Here is a 22,539-nt window from a genome sequence, read left to right as displayed (position 1 = left end):
GAGCTGGCGGGGTGGCGGGACTCAGACCTGTCGCGTGTGAGGCGAACGCGACAACCACGCGTGTCACCCGTTTCTCCCTCCCGGTTCACCGACAGAGACACGGCGCACAACCCTTGTGGTTCTTCACGAGGAGGATCTTCAGGCTCTCTTGTGCACCGACACTGACACAGCACGCAACCCTTGTGGTTCTTCACGAGGATCTTCAGGCTCTCCCTGTGGTCCGATTGCGCCACACCCTTATTCACCCTGTCTCGGGGTGGGGGGGGACGCCTCCGCCCTCCCTCACTGGACGGTTTTGGCGCGCAGAATCGCTCGTCGCCCTGTCACTGGCCAAAACGAGCGGCAAGTCCGTCGATTGGCCCGGGGGCGTGGTGCCGTCACATGGACCGCCTTTCTCACCGTCGCGGCGTCTGATTCTCTGAGCGGCGGCCATCCCACCCGTAGCATGCTGATTGTCGAGGGCCGCCGCGAGGCTCCTCCTTGAACTCCGCCCACCATGGCATCGGCGTGAGGAAGCGAGGTGAAGGTGAGGGTGATGCTGGCGTTGTTGTAGTTTTGCGGATTTAAAAATAAAAGAAAACCCTGACTATCAAAGTAATTCACAGCGCATGTACATTTATTCACCCATTAGACACGGAACGGGGACCCTAACTAAAAACACATACTTACCGATATGACTGTTCTATGGGACCTGTATGTTGAGTGCAGTAAGCTTCCAGATTCGTAACAAAGCGACCCGCCGCATCACGGAATTATCCGTGAGCAACGGCCAACAATTCCGGGGAGTCTGGTGGGAATCAACATAGTTTCCCCCCACCTAGTGGTCTTCTCACCTGACCCCACCGGCCCGCAACAGTATAATGGTAGAGATCAGTGGGGACACGATGGACTTTAGGTGGAAAGATCTCCAGAGGGCATTCATTACTTTGGACGACCCAAAACTGAGCAATGTGCAATGATGATATTGTTGCGAATTTGGAAGCTTACTGCACACAACAGCCAGGTTCTGTAGATCAGCTATATCGGTAAGTATGTGTTTCTAATTAGGGTCCCGTCCTATGTTTAATGGGTGATTAATTGTACGTGTGCTGTGAGTTATTTTGATAGTTAGGATTTAAATTACCAACAACAACAACAACAACAACAACAACAACGACACCTGCCCTCGCTTCCTTCCACCATCATCCACCGATATGACTGTTCTATGGGACCTGTATGTTGAGTGCACTGTCCCACGAGGATCGCCTGCCTGGACTTGGGCGGCATTGTGTGGCAGGTTCGAGTCCTGCCACACCGGATCGTCGAAGACCGCATGAGGCGGAGAGGTCCGAGAATAGGCTCTGACCTCCAGCTCGCCTTTCCTCGAGCTGGAGGCCTCCAATAAAGACCTGACGGGTCCGTTTCTTTTTGGGTGTATTCGTGTGTGTGTGTTTGTGGCGCCAGTCTATTAAGTAAAACTGCATAAGTGCTTGTTCATAAATTGCTTTTCCTTCATTATTCGGTTAACTCTGCCTTCTTGCATGCTCCCCTGCCCCCATTATAAATAAATATCCCTTTTGTTAAATGTTCCAGCTCGTTTTTGTGTTTCTTTCATTGGCTTGGTACGGTGTATATTGAGAAATAGCAAGGCCGTAAATTGTTCATTTGGTCCGACGGGCCTTGGTAATCTCCGCTCGGGTTACACACGGTTCGGGCTCGGTTACGGTTCGTTCCGCTCGAGGTCCGTCGAGGGTGTGAATTCCCCAGTAGCTTTGTCCGCGTGGGTAATTAGGTATATTGAAGTTTGGCAATCGACCCACGCGGTCGAATTATTGGCGATTCATGGTCCAGTAAAGGACCCATGCCTTTTGGACTTATCCAAAAGACACTACCTCAATTCCGGTGTGTTCGGTGGAGCCGACTCTACCGCTCCCTCTAGCGGTCGTGCTCGCCACCGATACCTGGCCCAGCAACAATATTATGGGTTTGTAAAAGTTTACAGCGAACCAGTTTTTAAGGGGTCTTATATATGAAGCATTTGATGGAGGAAAAGGGTGGTCAAATGTGTGGGGACAATGGTGTCGTGGCAAGGACATGTGTGGGTACCAGTACCAGGGTGGTCGTGGTGCACAACCATAATGACACTTCATTCCAAGTGCCACAACATCATCAGTCCCACTCTTCCATCCATAGTCCAACCCATCCTTGTGGAGGTGACCGCGTGTAATGGAAGGCACTTCATATAAGTACTGACCGGTTAACGGAGCTCTGGCATTGCTGGCAAGGACCGACATGGGCGCAAGCGTTGCGCCACTGTCTTGGCTCATCCCGTGAATTCTCAACCGCAAAAAGTTTCCAAGTCTCCTGGGTATGAATTTGGCCATTTACACACAGAATGAAGCAAAGTTCTCCAGTGTGGTTTATGGGGTTCATGGACCCAATCATGCTGGAAGTTGAACTTTGTTCTCCCTCAAACGATTACACAACCGTAAATATGGAAGCAAGGCAACATGACAGGACAGGTGTGCGTTGTAAGTGTAAGTGTGTGTAAAAGGGGAATTATTACTTCTGCAAATGTTGAATTTCTGATTGCAATGAAATTAATATATTGAGTAACTGTTGAGTTGTCATTCAATGGAATGGGTATTTCGACTGTTCATAGTCGCATTACATGCAAACAAAACCACAATCAAGTACTGTACTTCCTTCACCACATGTCAATGCACATGTTTTCATGGACACAAACATATGAATGTCATGTTACAAAATTCCAATTGTTCAGACTAACTGTCGGCAATGTTGAATGAAATGACAGGCTGTAGATATGTGTCACATAAAATAACTAGAGACTTCAGAGGACACCTTACCCCACACAGACTTTTTTCCTTTTTTGTATGGAGTCAAGGCTCGTGGAAGCACAGATGTCAACAAGTCACCTGAGCCAACTCTCAATTGAGTCTCAAGTCCTTGAGGGCAAGTCTCAAGTCAAGTGTGGGTCATAATGTCATTATCATAGATCTTGGTTATATGTAAGCAGCCTTTAATACTCAAAAGGGTTACGTGAGTCATGAGCTGGTTGTGAATATGAGCTTGATTTTTTGGCATGTGTACTCTGTAAAACTAGAAGACCACTCAGTAGAGAGCATACCTCCGCCAGGTTGATTAGTTTACGTTTTTTATCCCACTGATAGACCGTATCTAGATTCGGACATGAACTAAAATTTAATTGGCTTGTTCATGTCACCGAAGCAACTCATCCACCAAGTTTCATCTAAATCTGTGCTTAACTTTTTGAAATATCCTGCAATATGTCGTTTTTGGTTCTATCTCTCAATGGTAAAAAAAAAAAACATCACTTTTTAAAATCTTCACATCCAGATCAGGATTTTGATCTTCACCAAAATCTAATCATTTCGTCCGTGTCACATAAACAAGCTCTGCACCAAATTTCATCCGAATCCGTCCAAAACTTTTTGAAATATCCTGTTCACAGACAGACAGACAGACAGGGGTGAAAACATAACCTCCATCCACCTTTGGTGGTGGAGGTAATAAATGACTTGGAAAAAATGAAAAATAAAACAGTTTAATTTATTTTATTTTAACTGGTTGACCAGACTCGGTAGTTTTAATGGTTACATTTGGTGACCAAAATGGTTACAATCGGTAACGAAACTCTGTGACCAGACTCAGTCTTTTACATGTCATTAATCTTGGTGATTCCACTCCGAATATGGAAGGTTGGTAATTAATACACGATTAATAACAAACCTATCCCTCACCCTAACTAATGCCTTTTGAAAGCTAGGCGCAATGTATTTACCGAGTTTGTGCTCCCTCTGGCACACGACTCCGGTGGTCTTTGTTTATAATTATAATCACATCCTACCAGACATCGAATGAAAATTAGTCACAAAACACATCACTGATATATATATATATATATATATTTATTTTCAGATACTGTAGTGTTCATTCATTCATCGTCATTGTCAACAAGTCTACAAGTCTCAAGTCTTTAAGGCCAAGTCTCAAGTCAAGTCGCAAAATTTGCGACTCCAGTGCGACTTGAGTCCAAGTCGCCAACTTGAGAAGCCATCTCTGCATGGAAGAGCTAGAATAGTGAATAGATCAGGACGTAACATGACAAAGGGCCAAAGGGAGTAGAGAGAGGGGGAGAAACACCAACAGCGGAGGTGAATGACAAAACAGAGGGAGACTTCAACAAACAATCGGTGTGAGGAGGAATAGGGGGCAGGAGAGGATACATTTGGTGGACAGGATGGATATAGAAGGAAACTCTCAGGAATGGAGGGCATGGTGTGGAGAGGGGAGGGGGGGTTAACGACGGTATAAAAGATCATGGTTTAGGATGTGGTATGATCTGAGATGGTGGTGCAAAGCTGTCTTGAAAATTTGGAGGGAAGAATGAGATTGAAGAAATGTGGAAGTTGGTTCCACAGGCGGGGAAAAAAAAAGAGGAGCAAATGAGTGGAGGTGAGTCGTGATCCTGGATTTCTGTAATTTCATTGAAGGAGGTTGATGGTGGATTGCATGCGCACTGCAGAAACCTAGGGAAACAAAGCACAGAAAGAGCAGATGGTGCAAGACCAGAAAGGAGGTGGTAGAAGAAAGAGAGACCACTGACCTCCCTGTTATGGTGAAGTGATAAGCGCATGGACTCAGCTTCAACGCAGCGGAGTCCAATGATCTTGAAAACCTTGGTTTCCACAGTGTTAAGCGGAGCAATATGTGAGGTAAGGGAGCCAGCCCAGAGGAAAGTGCAGTACTCCATCATGCTGCCAATGAAAGTCTTGTTGGTGGATAGGAGTTCAGGTGTGCCAAGGAAGGACTTTGCAAAACGGAGGATTTGACAGATGGTCCATTCGGGGAGAGAGAGAGAGAGAGAGAGAGAGAGAGAGAGAGAGAGAGAGAGAGAGAGAGAGAGAGAGAGAGAGAGAGAGAGAGAGAGAGAGAGAGAGAGAGAGAGAGAGAGAGAGAGAGAGAGAGAGAGAGAGAGAGAGAGAGAGAGAGAGAGAGAGAGAGAGAGAGAGAGAGAGAGAGAGAGAGAGAGAGAGAGAGAGAGAGAGAGAGAGAGAGAGAGAGAGAGAGAGAGAGAGAGAGAGAGAGAGAGAGAGAGAGAGAGAGAGAGAGAGAGAGAGAGAGAGAGAGAGAGAGAGAGAGAGAGAGAGAGAGAGAGAGAGAGAGAGAGAGAGAGAGAGAGAGAGAGAGAGAGAGAGAGAGAGAGAGAGAGAGAGAGAGAGAGAGAGAGAGAGAGAGAGAGAGACGGAGAGAGAGAGAGAGAGAGACGGAGAGAGAGAGAGAGGCGGAGAGAGAGAGAGGCGGAGAGAGAGAGAGGCGGAGAGAGAGAGAGGCGGAGAGAGAGAGAGAGGCGGAGAGAGAGAGAGAGAGGCGGAGAGAGACAGAGACAGAGAGGAGAGAGGAGAGTGAGAGAGAGAGAGACAGACAGACAGACAGACAGACAGACAGACAGACAGAGACAGACAGAAGATTTGTCAGGATTACAAGAAATATTCCAAGTGTTTGACCATTTTGTGAGAGAGGGAAGAGGCTGCTGCCTGCCTGTAGGATGAGAGATGTCACGGCAGAGGGTGGAGTCATCAGGAAACACATAAAGGGGATTTTCCAGTCAGAGAGATCATTTATGAAGATCAGGAATAGGACTGGGCCCAGAACACTGTCTTGTCAGCTTTCCACACCATCAAAGATGCACTGACCAACACCTCACTCCTGATTCATCCAAAGCCAGAGGCGCTAACAAGCCTGATGGTAGATGCGTCTGAGGTCATGGTGGGTGTGGCCTTTCACCAGTTCACCAGTGCCAACTGATGACCACTGGCCTTCTTCTCTAAAATGCTGAAACCAACAGAGCATAAGTACAGCACCTTTGATTGGGAATTACTCACTGTATACCTCGCCATCAAACACTTCCACCACTTCTTTGAGGCCAGAGAACTCTGTCCTGGCTGAACACAAACCTATAACTTGTGCTCTATCCACCCATTCTGACTATTACTCTCCTTACACACTTCGCCATCTCAGTTATGCTGTATCTCGCAATTCACCACCGACATACAGCACATCAAAGGAATTGCGAACTTGGTGGCCAACACTCTCTCACGCATCAAAGTTTTGGCGTTGTCTTCTCCCAACCAACACATTGGCCATCAATTTTAATGCACTTACAACGGGAGGACACGGAGCTCCACTATCTAGTCTGAAGTCGGTTCGCTTGCATTCTGCAAGGTACTGCTCCCAAGGACAAACACTACCCTTGTGTGTGATACATCGACAGGACAGTCACACCCTTTCGTTCCTGCAGCACTCCATCATACAGTATTTGACCCTTTTAACTCACTCGCGCAAACGGGTATTTGAGTAACCCAGCGACTCATCACCACACGTTACGTCTGGCCACTCACCATCACCGTCGTGCACTGTTGGGCCAAGCAATGTCTTCAATGTCAACGCTTTAATATCCAACGTCATACTGTCGCACCACTCAGTAGCTTTCCAACACCAGATAGGTGTTTTGACAGGGTCCATGTGGATCTTGTCAGTCCCCTACCACCTTCAAATGGGAACCACTATTTACTGACTTGTGTTGACCGCTTCTCCCATTGGCCGGACGCTACACCGATACTTGATATCACCCCACCTACCATCGCCAGAGCCTTTGTGCACACCTGGACCGCATATTTTGGTGGTCCATCAACCATCAGTATGGTTCATGGTCGCCAGTTTGAATCGGCTCTGTTTCGCAAGCTGACACAACTCCTGGCCGTAGGTACCGACCATGTGCAAACCACCGCTTACCATGTAGCAACGAGTGGTATGGCACATGACATCTTCCCTGAAAGCACATGACAACTCCACACACTCGAAAGACGTCATACCTATGGTCCTGATGTTACGCAAACTGTTCTAAAATACAACCTTGGATGCTGCACTGCAGAGCGAGCGTACGGTGCACTGCTCCACATCCCAGGAGAATTCTTCTCAGTGTCCGATAACACCTTGCTCCATGCCACCAACTATACCAACCAACTTCGTTTGGCCATGCATTATGCAGGGCCAATGGGCAACACCGATACGTATGCATTTCGTCACTCCTGGTTTTTATTCCCCAGTAATTTTATACGTGCACCCACATATTCATATGGGATACGAGATGCTGTCCAGAAACCCTTGCAGCAACCTTATGACAAAAGTTACAAAGTTCTACAATGCTTTGATAAGACCTTCATAGTCGATATTAACGGTGGTCATGATCGTTCCATAGATCACTTGAAGCCAGCTGGCTTTTCTTGACGCAGCCCTCCCACCACTGACCAACAGGTCGACACCTACTGCAACAATACCCTGACCGTCGTATATGACTCGCTTTGGGCGTCATGTACACTTCCCAGCATGCTATTTATGAGTACATTTTTTGTTGACGATTTCTCTTTGCTGTAACTTATTATTTTTTTATTTTTTTACATGGACAGTCAACATCTCTTCTCCTGCACCATATTGTATTTTGTTTGTACAGTCGAAGCCCTGGTTGTTTGGTTAATTTCCCCCCACCCAATTGCCATGGAAGGGCGGTTAACATCGACTAGGCCAGATCGCCGAGCGGTTTCCCTTGGAAGCGAACAGCTGAGTTCCTTCGACATTATGGTGCGTGTAGGAAGGAGAGAGCATCAAGTACGTAGCAGACGGACAGAAGCAAAGCACAATGGGGTTTATCTCAAACCCACGACAAATTAACAGACACAAGCAACTTAAATAAATACGGTGAGTTAATGAAAATAAATCAAATATTTACAATGGTGATAATTCAAAGGGTAAAAATAAAAACGGAATGTGAGGTAAACTAAATCTAATTTTGAGGCTCCTCCACACACACACAGTTACAAAAACTGACGGGGGGAAAGATAAAACAAAAGAAAATTCCTCCTTTATTCTGGAACTTAGCTTCAGATCCAGAAGTGATCTCAGAGCTTTGGGGTCAAATCGCGTCATCCTGCGTGGGAAATCGCACCAAAAATGGCGCCGAGCCACTCTCTGGGTGGTTAACGTACGCGAGGTAATTAGTGAGGTGGTATTCAATGCCAAGGCTCACCAACCCATGAGTGGCTTGTTCTCATGAATGAATATGCTGAACGTTCCTCTCTTGCACCAGGTCCGCTCACAACGATCACCCACCTTCCTCCTTGAACGCACACCGGGATAACGTCGAGTTGGCTGAGAGGCGCGCTCTTCTTCCTCTCGTTCTCATAATCGTACAACTTCGTGACTCAGCCGAACAGGAATGGCTAGAGTCTTTCCCAGCATGCGGGCAAATTCACACAGCATGAACACGAAAACCACGCAGCCTTCTTCACCATGTCAAAGAGAATTGACTGTCATGCCCTTCTCTTCCAGCCGCCATCTCCTCACTTTTTCTCCCCGAACCTCCTCGTCGTGTTCCACTTTTAAACACAAATTCCCTCCAATCTGACATCACACCCATCAATCATCCACTCCGGGGGCGTGGTTTTGCCAGCCATCGCCCCTGGAGGCGGATCTTTCTGCCTGCTTGGACTGCAGCCCGGTTGTTGTTGGTTTAAGGACATTATCCCTTTTCAAATCTCTGGTCTTGAAATGCAAAAACATAGGAAAAGGTCACAGGGAGAAATCACATCCTGGGAGAAATTGGCCTTCATCCCTACCTTGCAGCAACCTTAACACAGCACCGGCCCCCCCGTGCAGTGACATGCAACAATTAAGCTTACAGTTTCCCTACTTGATTTACATCGATATGTCTTCTGCTTGCCCACGGGCCACGCTACACTATACAATCCGAACTTTGCTCTGAAATTCCTCCATCGACCCCCACAACCATAATAGTTCCTTCCGTTCAATTAACGTACTCAGAGGGGGAATGATGTCACGGCATCATTTTGCCTTCAGTTTTGTAATATGTGAATACGCTTGAGCTTTGCTTAAACAGGGTTTCCTGGCAGTGGTGTTGTGAGTCTTTACCGTGGTGGTTTAATAGAGAATTGACACGGAATCCAAATGTCTCATATGTCTTTTCTTCCACACTAAAGGATACATGAAGATGCGATGAATCGGTGCAGAAGAGAGAGCAGGTTTCTGTGTAAGAATTCACAGGCTGAGTTAATATCAGGGGCAGTAGATATGGGAGGCCAGTTCTGAAGAGAGATGGCTGCTTGCATTCCCTGTCAATCTGCTTGAGTAAACTGCCAAACTCACCGGCACCGAGGCAGCTCTCTGAGAATATCCAGAGAGAAGTTAACTCTCACAAGCATGTAATCAGATGAATCAATTGGAGCAGAGGAAGAGGAGGAGACATTTGTGGGTAAGTTTGTCATCACCAAGTCCAGAGGGAAGGATTTGCCATTCGGAGAAATCTGGGTTGGAAAGTTCACAGATTGAGTCACTCCCATGGAGTAACAGAAATCCTTTGCTGAAGTGCCATGGCTGGTGAGAGAGGTAACAACACCCAGCCAAGTTGTATGGTGACAATTTAAATCATCACATATGGGGAAGAGAGAGTTGGGATGAGTGGTTAAAAGTTGGTCCATGGTGTCTGACAGAGAGATGTAGATTGAGTCGTCACTGTTTGGCTCAGTGGTTAGGGTGGTGGCTTGGGATCCTAGGGTTCTGAGTTCAAGCTCTGTCGGCCGCTGAATTAATACACCAGGGGGTTGACTCAGTCTGTCATCCTTCCGAGGTCGGTGAAATGAGTACCAGTTCCAGTGTGTGTACTGGTAGAGGGGCACTGCATCAGCGACACAGTCGCGCTTCAAGAAATGATAGCTACCCCGGCAGCTAAGCTGCCATACGACCACCAGTACAAGGGCATTGAGAAATTGAGTTATTGATGTAAAGAACAATTCTGCCGCCAGGGCGGATTTCAGGCCTCAGATCAGAGGAGACGAGAGACACTAAGCACTAAGGAGTTAGAGACATCCTGTGGGAAGAAGGATTCCGTTGAACATATTATGTCCGGGCTGTCAGCACCAGCCTGGATTGAGAGATCTGTAAGGTTGGAGTGGAAGCCTCGAATGTTTGTGGTTCACACAATGATGGACAGGGGAGGAGGAATTTGGAAGGTGCAGGATAGATGGGAGGCTCGGAGGATGAGGAACGGGGGGGGGGGTGGGGGTATGGGGCGAGGAAGCTGGGAAGGTGTGGGCTCTGCTGGAGGGGAAGATGGGAGGGGTGGGACAATGGGGAAGCCACCACAAACCCACCTCCTTCAAACTCCCTGCTTTCCTTCCTGAAAGTCCCTGTAATCTCCATCTTGTATACCCCATGTTGCCCACCCTGTCCCTCTCCCTTCCACAGATCTTATGTCTCTGTTCCACACTGTTTTGTCGTTCCCACTCCCGCCCCTCTTGTCTCATGCCCCCCTTGCTGTGCGTTGTGTGTTAGCTCTCATACGAGCCTCAACAAGGTATACAAAAAAAGCCAAGAGGGGGAAGGACGAGGGGAAGCCGAGAGGGGGCAGGATGAAAGGGAATCCGAGAAGGGGTGGGTTGGGGGGGGAAGCTTGGAGACGGTGGGGTGAGGGAGGATGCAGAAAGGGGGGACATGAAGTGGAGGGATGCTGAAGAGGGGGACATGTAGAAGAGGTGAAATTGGAAGGACTTGAGAAAAAAGACATGGGAAGGGTCTTGCTTTGTGTGCTGCACAAAACAAACAGTGCTGAATCTCACAGTTACTCTTCCCTCGGGGCATGAGATGGCACAAATATTACAATTTTTTTCAAGTACTGCTAGAATGTTTTTTGAAAGTGCCAAGAAGGCAATTTGTGTTCTACAGTGTTCAAGCACATAAATCAATATAAATAAAATAAAGGTTTTCAAAGCTGTCGGGGTAAAAAAAACTTATTTTTGGAAGTTTACTGTCCTTGATGCATCCTCTTTTTACCACCTTATTTAACATGTTAAATTCGTTCTTCATGCTTATTGTTTGTGTCCTTTATAATGTCCCTAAAACATTAAGTTTCCTGTTTTGAATGATTTTTCAATTTTGTTTGACTGCTGGACAGAGGCAAACAAAGTAAAAAAATCATCTTACTCCTCTCTGTGTGTGCACAATTGAGATGAGATTCCATATTTCAATTTCAGAGCCAAAGTACTGCTAAATTGTAGGTTCGTGTTCCAATTCATGTTCTGATTCATGTTCTACAGTGTTCAAGAAATAAAATTCAGTTGAAATTAAGTAGTTCCCCGATCATAGACTGACGTCTGTAGACAGACAGGCACAGACAGACAGACAAAGTCAGCCAATTGCTTCACCCCGCTTTTCGTTTTGCGCGTGGCGAAATAACTATTATGATTTTGTCAACCTTATCCATATGTACATTCTACGTACCTACCAACCCTACCGATTCGCACGGTAGCCTACCGATTTTTCTATAGCTCCCAACGCATACCGATTTTATTAGTCAGACATACCGCATTTGGAAATTGTTATTGGAAAAAAATAAATAGTTGTGTAGCCAGTCATTTCATTCATGTAAACTCGAGTGAGTTTATGTAAACTCTTGTGTACATGTACGGGCACATACATGTAGAGCTTGGACAGTGAGTAATTTATGGAAACGTGATTGATGATCATGATGTCTTAGAAAAATAAAGATTGGTGAGTAGATCAACCATGTTAAGTTTTCTCTTTTTCACTCTAAAAATATGTTGATATATTTCAGCTAACTGTGGTCTCAAAATGCAGGAGATTGCACCATTTTGCTTCATTTTTTTGAAAAATTCCCAGGGAGGGGCATGCCTCCGGTCCCCCCGAGGGACACGTGCGACGCCAACCTACTGCTTTTCCTTCAAAAAGGGTTGGCAGGTATGCATTCTACCTATATACCCCCTCTCTTTCTATTCTCTACTGATATTTTATGATTGTTGATCCTCCACCTTGTGTTATTCAGGTTTTTCAGAAACCTTGACAACTTTACGAAACAACCGATTTTTACCTCTCATACAATTACAGAATAACAACACAGCCTGTGACAAAACACTGGATGCATTCTCAAAAGACCAAATTCTGTTATGTTTGTGGTTAAAGGGGGGGGGGTAGGAAGGAAGGGTGGGATTGAGGGTTATTATTGGGGGTCAGTTATTAGAATGAAGGCTTAGCCCTCTGTTTTTTTATGTTTTTTTGTCCACATAGATTAATTATAGGACTTTTTAACCCTGTGTTAAGGACACGTGGATATGTATAAGTCATCATGGTTGTTTGTGTGCTGCTGGGAGACAGTGTTGGTGGGTGCCGTGCACGAGGAATGGATTGGATATTTTACTGTCCATGCCCCCGCCTATTCCTCCTTCTCCTCATGCCTTCGGGAGGAGGAAGAACCTGCAGCCTTCCAAAACGGCTGCCCCTAATTGGCGATGCGCTAGGTGACATGATTGAGCCACACTGCTAGATGGCCAAGGTGCCGATTAGTTCAAGGTTTGCATCGCTGATTGGGTCGCAACACTGTCGCTATCCCTGTCGGGAAAAGCAGTTAAAAAAGGGATGACAAATCATGTTTAGACAGGTTTATTAAATCGTGAAGCATCTCCAATTGCTCTGGGTGCTATGTGCTAAATTCAGCCTCGAGCCGGCCATCTTTGAGGCAAACGACCTCATCATGTGTGATTCTCACCCAGCGTCACTTGCCATTTTGCGTGGGGGGGGGGCTTGCACGCAACAATACATCTATAACTATGAGAACGAAGTCAATGGTGCGCCATCGCAAATCCTAACTATTTCCACCTAAAGCAAAGTTTAAAGATGGCAAAAAGTTCCACCGGGAATGACTATATCAAATTTTGAGTTAGAATCTTTTTCCTGTTTTGACCCCTGTGACCTTAAGTCCTCACCCATTGGGGCATAAACCGGGGGTGAACTCCAAAAAATTGTTACATATTTCATGCATCTCTGAATGCTGATTGCATATACAAAGTGTCATTTTAAAATGTTTCAAAACATATGCCCGTGATTGCATTTTTCAGTATTTCACCGTTTGACCCTACACCAGGGGGCGTAGCCAAAAATGACACTGCTCTTGCATTTTCTTGCCATATGGTGATCATAACCACCAAGTTTGGTGAATTTCTGCCCAACCGTTTAGGATAGGTAGATAGTGTGACAGACAGATGGAGCCGATTACAATATCACCCCCACATTTATTTCAAAAAGTGTGGGGATAATTAGAGGTGTGTGTGTGTGTGTGTGTGTGTGTGTGTGTGTGTGTGTGTGTGTGTGTGTGTGTGTGTGTGTGTGTGTGTGTGTGTGTGTCGCTATTTTCTCAGAGATGGCCAAGCGGATATTCGTCAAACTTTCAGAGTATCTGAAAGAGTTCATCGGTGAGTATCGGGGATTGTTGTTGGCAAAAAAAAAAACCCAGTGTTTTTGAAAATTTTGAAAAAGTTGGATTTTTTCTTTTAACCATTCCATACAGTGCCCAAGCCTTTGTAGCTATCTGAAAGGTAATATTCAATGATCCCCAACTCTATTCCTTTGTGGGGAAGTGTTTTGGAGCCCCCCCCCTTGGTGTTGGCTTATTCCTGGTGTTGGCTTAATGGTTGGGGTGGCGGGCTTTGAATCCTAGGGTCCTGAGTTCAAATCCTGCTCAGCTGTTGAATTAATATCAGGTGGGGCTAACTCGGCCTGTCATCCTTCCGAGGTCGGCAAAATGAGTGCCAGCATGCTGGTCTACTGTGTCGGAGTGGCGACCCATCCAGGATTGTGCCCAACAGCCAAGGAGACTGCTCAAGAAGCACCAACGCTCTGCACAGAGTATGGTCCCAATCTCCTCCCCCCCCCCCCACACACACACACACACATAGAAAAAAAATCAAAAATTTGATTTCTTCAAAATGCGAGCAGGATGAGAACAGCGCCGGGTAACAGCGGATACCCCTGCTAGTTATTCAGAATAACTCATCCCAAACCCAGATTAAAAAGCAAAATAAGAATATATTAAGGATTTACAGGGGAAAAAAGTCACTTAACTGGAGACTTTCAGAAGCATTACACTATTACAGGACTGTTTGATCTCAAAATATTAATCAATTACAATACATACGTGGATCTAATAAACATTCCTCTTCATCAATCCCCTCTGAAGGCAGCACTTCTGTTTGTCTCTCTCCAAACGAGTGCACTCCTTCACGAAACCAGCGAGCTTCCATACCTAATAATGCGAGATAATAATTGACATCAAAAAGTGAAACGTAAAATATGTACGGGTGCATGGTGATACTTCTGATTAGCCTCCAATTTCGCTTAAAAGTAGTCACAATATCACCAATTTCAGTTAAAACTTAATTTAAGTACAAAATTGAACTGTAGCACCAAACTGATTCAGCTCCAATCATAATGCTTCTTTATATATTGTTTACAAAGAAGAGTATTTTCCCTCAAAACCAGAAATTATAGTCTCACCTTGTCGCCCCATAAGGATCATCAAACTCACGTGCCTATCGATTTCCATGGTCAACCACGAGACGTGGTTTCGTCTATCAAACTTATAGGCCTCAGCATTAACTATTACCTCTCATGGGCTGACTATATTATAAAACTGTTCTCGAAAGCCAGTTGCCGACTGGGCATCCTCCATCGTTCCACGTTTTTGCTTGATAATAATCAGAACTAAGCTGTCAACAAAGCTTTTGCCTGTAATTTAATGGAGTACTGCTTTTCGTTAATGACTGGCACCGCAGGATCACATCTGTATCTCCCAGATTCTAGTTGAGGTCACCGAGTGGAGTGGGAACTTTTGTTCTTTTTCTTTGGGCTGCTAATTAGATGGCTGGAAGGATGGCCAGTCCTGCCGTGTTCGCCCTTCTCGGAGTCGTGCCCATGGCATTTTCAGATGTTTGAGGCATTTGCCCGAAAGCGCGGCCTGCTCACCCGCTGGCCGAATGGCTGGCAGTTGTCGCAGGTCCGAGATCACCTGGGCCCCAGAGAGGTTCTGCGTGAGATGTGCATCCTTCATGGGCACTCTCTCGTGGCACCTTCCATGGAAAGGGTTTGTTGGAATGCTTCGGCTCCTTATCTGTTGGCTGGATTATGAGCATATTTGGTTAAGGCCCTATCCTGCTTCTGAAGGTACAAGCTCAGTGACAGCCTGTGGGTGGCGAGGCGAGGTGCTGGCAATAATGATGTGTCAGGCATGCCATAAAGTCCTCTCTCGAGTGGTAAAGTCAGTGGGGATTTGCTGTAAGGAAAGGGGTGGTCCCACCAATGAGAATTTCTCACGAAGGTACGTGCTGTGGTCACATGCAGTGGTCACAAGGTGCGTGCTGTGGTCTACAGTGCCTGACCGAGCTTTCTGCCCAGGCTCGAATAGGTCGGTGGTGTTCTACGCATGCTTGCGGGACCTGTTGGGCCGTGACCTTTGTTGGTTAATTTATGCTTTTGGGAGGAGCTGGTGGCTTCCTGGTGGTGCCTAACTCTTGGGCGAGCCCCTCGCAGGCTCACCCCGAGGGGGTCTGGGGCGGTCGAGTTTCCTTTTTTTAATCTTAATTTTGCCTTGGTTTGATTAATCTTCTCTGTCTGCTTTTTTTCAGAGGTGGACTAGGTCCTCAATGGGTTCTGTGCTCACATGTTTCTGGCTGCAGTTAGCAGCCAGTTGTGAATTCTGGTACTTAAAGAAAACCAGAGTTGGTGTCAAAGCCACCCAATGCTCGCCTGTTTATACATTTATCGTTTTTAAAAGACTTGTCTAATAATTAATATTTTTTATAAAGCATTGCAGTGAAGTCTGATCCAAATAATTTTAAAGCAATATATGTATTTGTATATTGTAATCAGTAACAAGAGCGCAAGTGAGCACAATATATGCCCGAACAAGAAGGTATATACAGAATTGCGCTACTACATGGAAAACAGCATCCTGGTTGCCATGGCAACCACTTTAGATGACTAACGTATGTCGCGACATACCGTCCTGGGTGTGCTCTGGCTTTCGAAAGGAATTAGCCACTGTGGCTAATCCAGGTTTAGAATGATTAGCCACAGGAGAAAGGAAATAGCCACATATTTTATTCAAAAGTTTTTTTTTTAGCAATATGAAATAATAAGTTAATTTTAAGGCAAATGTGTGAGTTTGATGGGTGAGGTTGGTTGGATGAGTGAGTTTGACATGTGAGATTGGTTGAATGAACGACCATCAGGGGAGGTCGTGATTGTGAGGGATGGTGGTGGTGGTGGTTGTGGTGATGGTGTGTGTGTGTGTGTGTGTGTGTGTGTGTGTGTGTGTGTGTGTGTGTGTGTGTGTGTGTGTGTGTGTGTGTGTGTGTGTTGGGGGGGTATGGTCGTTGTGCCTTTAGTAGGTGGTCGTGGGGGATGGGGGTGGTTGTGGACCAGGATTGGACCAACGTCATGCCAGTCAAACTCACTCATCCAACCAATCTCACCCATCAACTTCACTCATCCAAACAAACTCTCATCCAAAAAAACTCGTCCTACTACAGGTACTACTACTGATTGTGTCAAAACTCACCTGGCAACGACTGACCCAACGAAGCATGTAGTGCTGAGTAGTGCCGAATCATGCCGAATCATTCCGGGGAAATTTTTTTTTTTTTCAAAAAAATTAAAATAACATTTTGAGACGAGAATCATGGGAATCATGCATAATTTCGGTCGATTTTTTTTTACTAGAAACGAGTTTAAAACTACTAAAGTTAGTTTATAGAAGCTTGTATGAAATCACGTGTGATTCCCGTAATCAAAACATACAAAATGGCGGCCGTCTCAACGAAGGTTGATTTCTGTGCTAAAATCACCCAAAATTCATCTAAAACTGGTAAAAAAAAAAAACCCACTAAAACATGGATTAGCCAGCGTGGCTAATGAGTGGTTTAAAATATTAGCCACAGGTAAGGGGGATTCGCCCTGTGGCGACATGGCAAGTGGCAGCGCACACCCAGCCGTCTCCACAGTCTGTACCTATATACCAGATATGAAACGTGAAAGTTGAAAACTTTGGGAGTTAGAGTGTGGAGAGGAACGGATGGAAAACAGCATCCTGGTTGCCATGGCAACCACTTTAGATGACGAACGTATGTCGCGACACACCGTCTCCACAGTCTGTACCTATGTACCAAATATGAAACGTGAAAGTTGAAAACTTTGGGAGTTAGAGTGTGGAGAGGAACGGATGGAAAACAGCATCCTGGTTGCCATGGCAACCACTTTAGATGACGAACGTATGTCACGACACACCGTCTCCACAGTCTGTACCTATGTACCAAATATGAAACGTGAAAGTTGAAATCTTTGGGAGTTAGAGTGTGGAGAGGAACGGATGGAAAACAGCATCCTGGTTGCCATGGCAACCACTTTGGATGACGAACGTATGTCGCGACACACCGTCTCCACAGTCTGTACCTATGTACCAAATATGAAACGTGAAAGTTGAAAACTTTGGGAGTTAGAGTGCGGACAGGAACGGACGGGCGGACGACACATAATACGACCAGATATATATATATATATATATATATATATATATATATATATATATATATATATATATATATATATATATATATATATATATATATATACATATATATATATATACATACATATATATACATACATATATACATACATATATATATATATATATATATATATATATATATATATATATACATATATATATATATATATATATATATCGGGCGAATAGAAAATAGTGTGGTAGATAAAAACATTAGAAAGGAAAAAATAACTTGCACTAAAAACTTTAACATTTTCATGCTGACGCTCACGCCGGTGGTATCGCTATAGCTCTCTGTTCTTCGAGCAGGCGAGCTAAAAAGGACCCTCTGACATTTTGTTGAGGGTGTCTCGTTCTTGTTTGTTTTGGTGGGGTATGGTGACATGGTGGGGGATAACGGTTAAGTTGTTTTCCCCTCCTTTGTTTAGTTGGAGGTCGGTGTCCTTTATCACAGGGTGGTGGGTGGGTTTCTTTTGGTTTGTTGTTTTGAAAGAATATTCTTGTTTGTTGGATTGCCTTTGTAATTACAGTGCTCCCTTGCTATATCGCGGTTCACTTTTCGCGGCTTCACTATATCGTGGGTTTTCAAAGATGAAGAGGCGCCTCCAGTAGAAGAGATTTAATGCTCTTCTTGGCTGTGCAGTACTACATTCATCTCATCATCGTCATCTTCATCGTCATCAGTACTGCACAGCTATCATCATCATAGTCATATCTTCATTGGTCAGTACCCATAATACGTTTTTTTATATTTCATAGTACAATATAGTATTTTTAAAATTATTTTTGGTCTTAGGCTTTGCAGCCCCATGAAGTCGCATTTCCGATGAAAATTTTTTAATTTTTTTTTTTAAATAACTGATTAAATGTGTGTGGGGAAGGTTAATAAGAGTGTGTGGATGCTGTATAATGGTTTAAAATACGTTTAAAATGTGTTTAAATCTATTTAAATAATTAAAGAAATATGTGGTTTCTACTTCGCGGATTTTCACCTATCGCGGGTGGGTCTGGAACGCATTAACCGTGATAGGTGAGGGAGCACTTTAGTCCCCTACCGGTTTCACCAGAGGTGATGATAGGTTTGCTCTCTGTCTGTCCCACCTGTGGTTTTTATGACTTTTTCCCATACCCTTTAACACGTTCAACTGAAACTTGGTACATGGCTTTATTATGAGTTTCAGGGCATTTTGTCAATTTTTTAATTATTCTTAAAAAAAAATTATGCCCTTTTGTGACTTGGAAAAATTCACATATTACACTGTGCATGGGTCAGTGTTCAGCTGGCCTGACTTCACCCAAATAAAATAATGCACCGCCATTCCATGAAACAGCACAGATTGGCAGGCCTCAGGCCTTATAGGCCAGGGTGTTCGTCTATGACCCAGTGTAAATGGAATAATCCCAGGTATATAATGATGATGTATTATTTCTGTACATCAGCTGTACACATGGTTTTGCTTCATGTATGTACATTGAGTTATTGTACACCGCTCTCTCCCAATTCCATATCTCGGTGATGCATGACAGTTCCGAAGGGAGTACTCAGTTTTTACTCTGTTTGTTTTCTTGTTTTCTTTCTTGTTTGCTTGTCCGGGCGATATCTCAGCCATCCTTTGAGCTTGGAGGCTGAAATTTGGGGACAAAAGTGAAGATGTGCTTTGGTAAAAACGCTGTTTTTTTTCATTTTTTGATTAATCAATTAATTGATTAACTACTTAATTCTTATCGATTTTTTAATTACTTATTTATTTTATTTGTCACCCTGGCAATATTTAAGGCACCTTTTGAGCTAGGATGCTGATATTTGGACATGATAGTGACCAAGTGATTTGGCCATAAAGAGTATTTTGGGTTCATTTATTCATCAATTAATCGATTAATTATTCATTTTTCGATTAATTACTTAATTTCCAAAAAGTTAAAAATGTGGATGAAACAGTGGTGGATTTGGAATGCTCTTTGACAATTGATTGAAAAATTAATTATATTACGTTTATTATTTATTTATTTAAATTATGCAATTAATCAATTATTGTACACTGCTCCCTCCCAATTCCAAAACCATGTGCTGTAAGGCGGCATCGCCGGGCACCGAAGGCACCCCGGCGATGTCACGCACTGGAGGATTTGTTATTTATATATTTGGCATGGGGGTGGTGTACTTTGAATGCACAACTACTTGTTACAAATTTTGTCACAAATGCACAGCTACCTCTGCCACCGAAGGTGAAGGAGGTTATGATTTCACCCCTTTCTGTCTGTTTGTGTCTGTTTGTTTGTTTGTTTGTTTGTTTGTGTAGAGGATATCTCAAAAAGTTGTGGATTCGGATGAAACTTGGTGGACATGTTTGATGTGTGACAAGGTAGAACTGATTCAATTTTGGTGAAGATCTGCATCCGGATCCAGATCTGATAATTTTTTCAGTGTTTCTTCACAATCGAGAGATCGGGCTCAACTAATATGTAGCATGATATTCCAAAAAGTTGTGTCCGGATTCGGATGAAACTTGGTGGAAAGGTTGGACGTGTGGCAAGGACGAATTGATTCGATTTTGGTGAAGATCCGACCGAATCCGGATTGGGATATGAGAATTATTTAATTTTTTAACTGATTCTTCACCATCGAGAGATAGGACCAAAAACGATATAGTACTGGATAGCATGATATTTCAAAAATGTATTGGGCCCGATATGTTCTCGTGGATCAGGCATCATGTGGCGGAGGTATGCGCTCTACTGAGTGCCCTTCTCGTTTTTAATATTTTTGTCACAAAGTGCGGGATTATACACCGCTCAGTTAATAAAGGGATGTGTATTCTGGTGTGAAAAGTCTGGCTAAAACCGAAATTACACACAAAAGCCTACATGTATTATGATAAGTTACAGAACAAGTTTGAATTTCAGGGCATTTCATCAATTTTTCACAGAGTTATGTCCTTCGAAAATATCACATCGGTAGGGGACACGTACTGTATTGCAAAGCAATTTGCACTCTTATTATTAGCCCCCCGTTGAACTTGCGAAACGGGGGCTTTATGGGTTGAGTCTCATCTGTTCATGCGTCTGTCCACAGCCATACGTCGGACATGTATGGACCGATTTTGTTCAAACTTGGGACAAAGACAATACATGATACTACACATATACACATCATTTTGTTAAACAAATTTGATCAAAGATGGCCGACTGGCGGCCATTTTAGTTGTAAACCCCCCCCCCCGATGTTGAACACGTCCTAAACCATTTCTCGGACGTGCATTTACCAATGTTGTTCGAACTTGGCACACAGAAAATGAATCATGGCTTACATATGCACGTCATTTTATTTTATTTTTTTGAGATAAAATCCAAGATGGTTGACTGGCAGCCATTTTGTTACTTAAACGTGTCCCCCAACCATTTCTCAGACATGCATGGCCAGATTTTGGTCAAACTTGGCGGCATTACTAAAACCCCAGGGGCTATGACATTTTATGTCTTTTTCTCCTTGTTCATTTTATTATTGTTGCTTCTTTCTCATAAATTGTTTATTGATTCTTGTTGTTAGCCTGGTGTTGGCTCAGTGGTTAGGGTGGTGGCTTGGGATCCTAGGGTTCTGAGTTCAAGCTTTGTCGGCCGCTGAATTAATACACCAGGGGGTTGACTCAGCCCATCATCCTTCCGAGGTCGGCAAAATGAGTACCAGTTCCAGTGTGTGTCCTGGTAGAGGGGCACTGTATCAGCAACACAGTCACGCTTCAAGAAATGATAGCTACCCTGGCAGCTAAGCTGCCATACGACCACCTTGATTCTTGTTTTGGTTTCTCGAGTCTTGTTTTATTGAATTTGTTTGATTTTTTTTTTTTTTGATTTGGCTTTTTCTGTAAAGAAAATTAAAAAAAAACGCTTCAGCCATAAAACTTAGATGGGATTCCAACCACTGCCCTCCCTCCTCCCCCAGACTCAGAGCAGACGTTGTCACCATTATGCCACCAAGGCTGGGTGAAAAACAACTTCCTCTTCAAAATGGTTGTGGTGACCAATATTGGAGCGTTTTTGAAAAGCTAAACAGGGTTTGGCGAAAATCTCGGCTTTATGAACGAATGGGCCAGCCGTAGGGAACACGGGCAGCTCCTAGCAACAGCCGCCACTTGTGACGTCACACCAACAAGCTGTTCCCATGCACACGTCCACACACTCACCGACCCTAACACCAACACACTGGGTAGTTTCACACTCCGAAATGAGCGTGTCAGTGTCGGCAACAAAAAATGTTCTCATTAATTTTCAGCAGTAAAGGTAAAATACACCTTGATCGATGCACACAGTTCGAGTATATGATGAGTATTGTATTAGGCGGTGTATGAGAATTTGAATTTCCTCGCTCACAATCTATTTTAAACCTTCTGTACACACACACACACACCTCTGGATTCAGTTAAACTCTGAGGAAGCGTTTTTCAGGATCATTCGATGAGAGAAAGTTTAGAGCTCGCCACATGATTGTATCGTTCTTGTGGAGTGAGAGTTAGTAACTGCTGTTTTTACGGAATGACTTAAAAGGAAGAAAAACAAAATAAGGGGAGGGGAAGGACTTACCTCAGTTCCTCTTCTTCTTCCTCTTTTTTGTATTTACTGGCGTTATCAGAGGCGCATCCAAACTCTACCTCAGTTCAATCGTGCACGCGCTTCACATTCACGCGTCACGTGGTGTACTTGACTTTGTGAACATCTCGCTCGGGCTGTGAGAACAAACTGTGCGTGGTGTGTAATTTCATCTCCTTTTAAAAAATTTCCCTTAAAGAAGGAATTATGCGAACGACTGTAGGATTTATAAAATACGACAATGCCCAAAAGGACGAGGTGTATTGAATGAGTTTTACTGCCAAGTGGTGAATACATTTGTGTGGAGATAGGATCAACCAGGCAGTGGAAAACCAAAACAAACGCACCGAAGCATGCTGACACCGGAAGTGAACGTGTCAATACCTTCCCCCCCCACCCCCCTGATGTGCCGATCATTTTGGATCATCTAACCCAGAAGCACCCAA

At 44.3% G+C, this 22,539-nt stretch overlaps 1 protein-coding gene and 1 long non-coding RNA gene across 5 annotated transcripts in view; one reads left to right on the top strand and one right to left on the bottom strand.

Moving 5' to 3' along the window:
- The window catches only part of LOC147028606 (H(+)/Cl(-) exchange transporter 4-like), a 58,580-nt gene that overhangs the window by 35,699 nt on the left and 342 nt on the right, over nt 1-22,539 (bottom strand). Inside the window, exons 1-2 of one of the 4 annotated variants that reach the window (XM_085879196.1) lie at nt 22,088-22,225; nt 14,081-14,188 (exon numbers count right to left, since the gene is read on the bottom strand). In XM_085879196.1, coding sequence (XP_085735322.1) covers nt 14,081-14,186 — 106 coding nt within the window. In that variant the 5' untranslated portion in view covers nt 14,187-14,188; nt 22,088-22,225. Of the gene's footprint in view, nt 1-2,233; nt 2,289-14,080; nt 14,189-22,087; nt 22,226-22,539 lie in introns of those variants that run through there. The other 3 variants (XM_085879192.1, XM_085879195.1, XM_085879190.1) reach the window with 3 other exon arrangements.
- Nucleotides 11,148-14,089, top strand: LOC147028607 (uncharacterized). The gene is made up of 3 exons (XR_015057618.1): nt 11,148-11,850; nt 13,305-13,358; nt 13,679-14,089. It is a non-coding gene; the product is annotated as an uncharacterized LOC147028607 (long non-coding RNA).

Source organism: Eptatretus burgeri, chromosome 4 (assembly GCF_056783735.1).
Source record: "Eptatretus burgeri isolate ZD-2024b chromosome 4, Ebu_testis_v1, whole genome shotgun sequence".
Lineage (NCBI taxonomy): Eukaryota > Metazoa > Chordata > Myxini > Myxiniformes > Myxinidae > Eptatretus > Eptatretus burgeri.
This window is presented reverse-complemented; position numbering and strand designations above follow the sequence as displayed.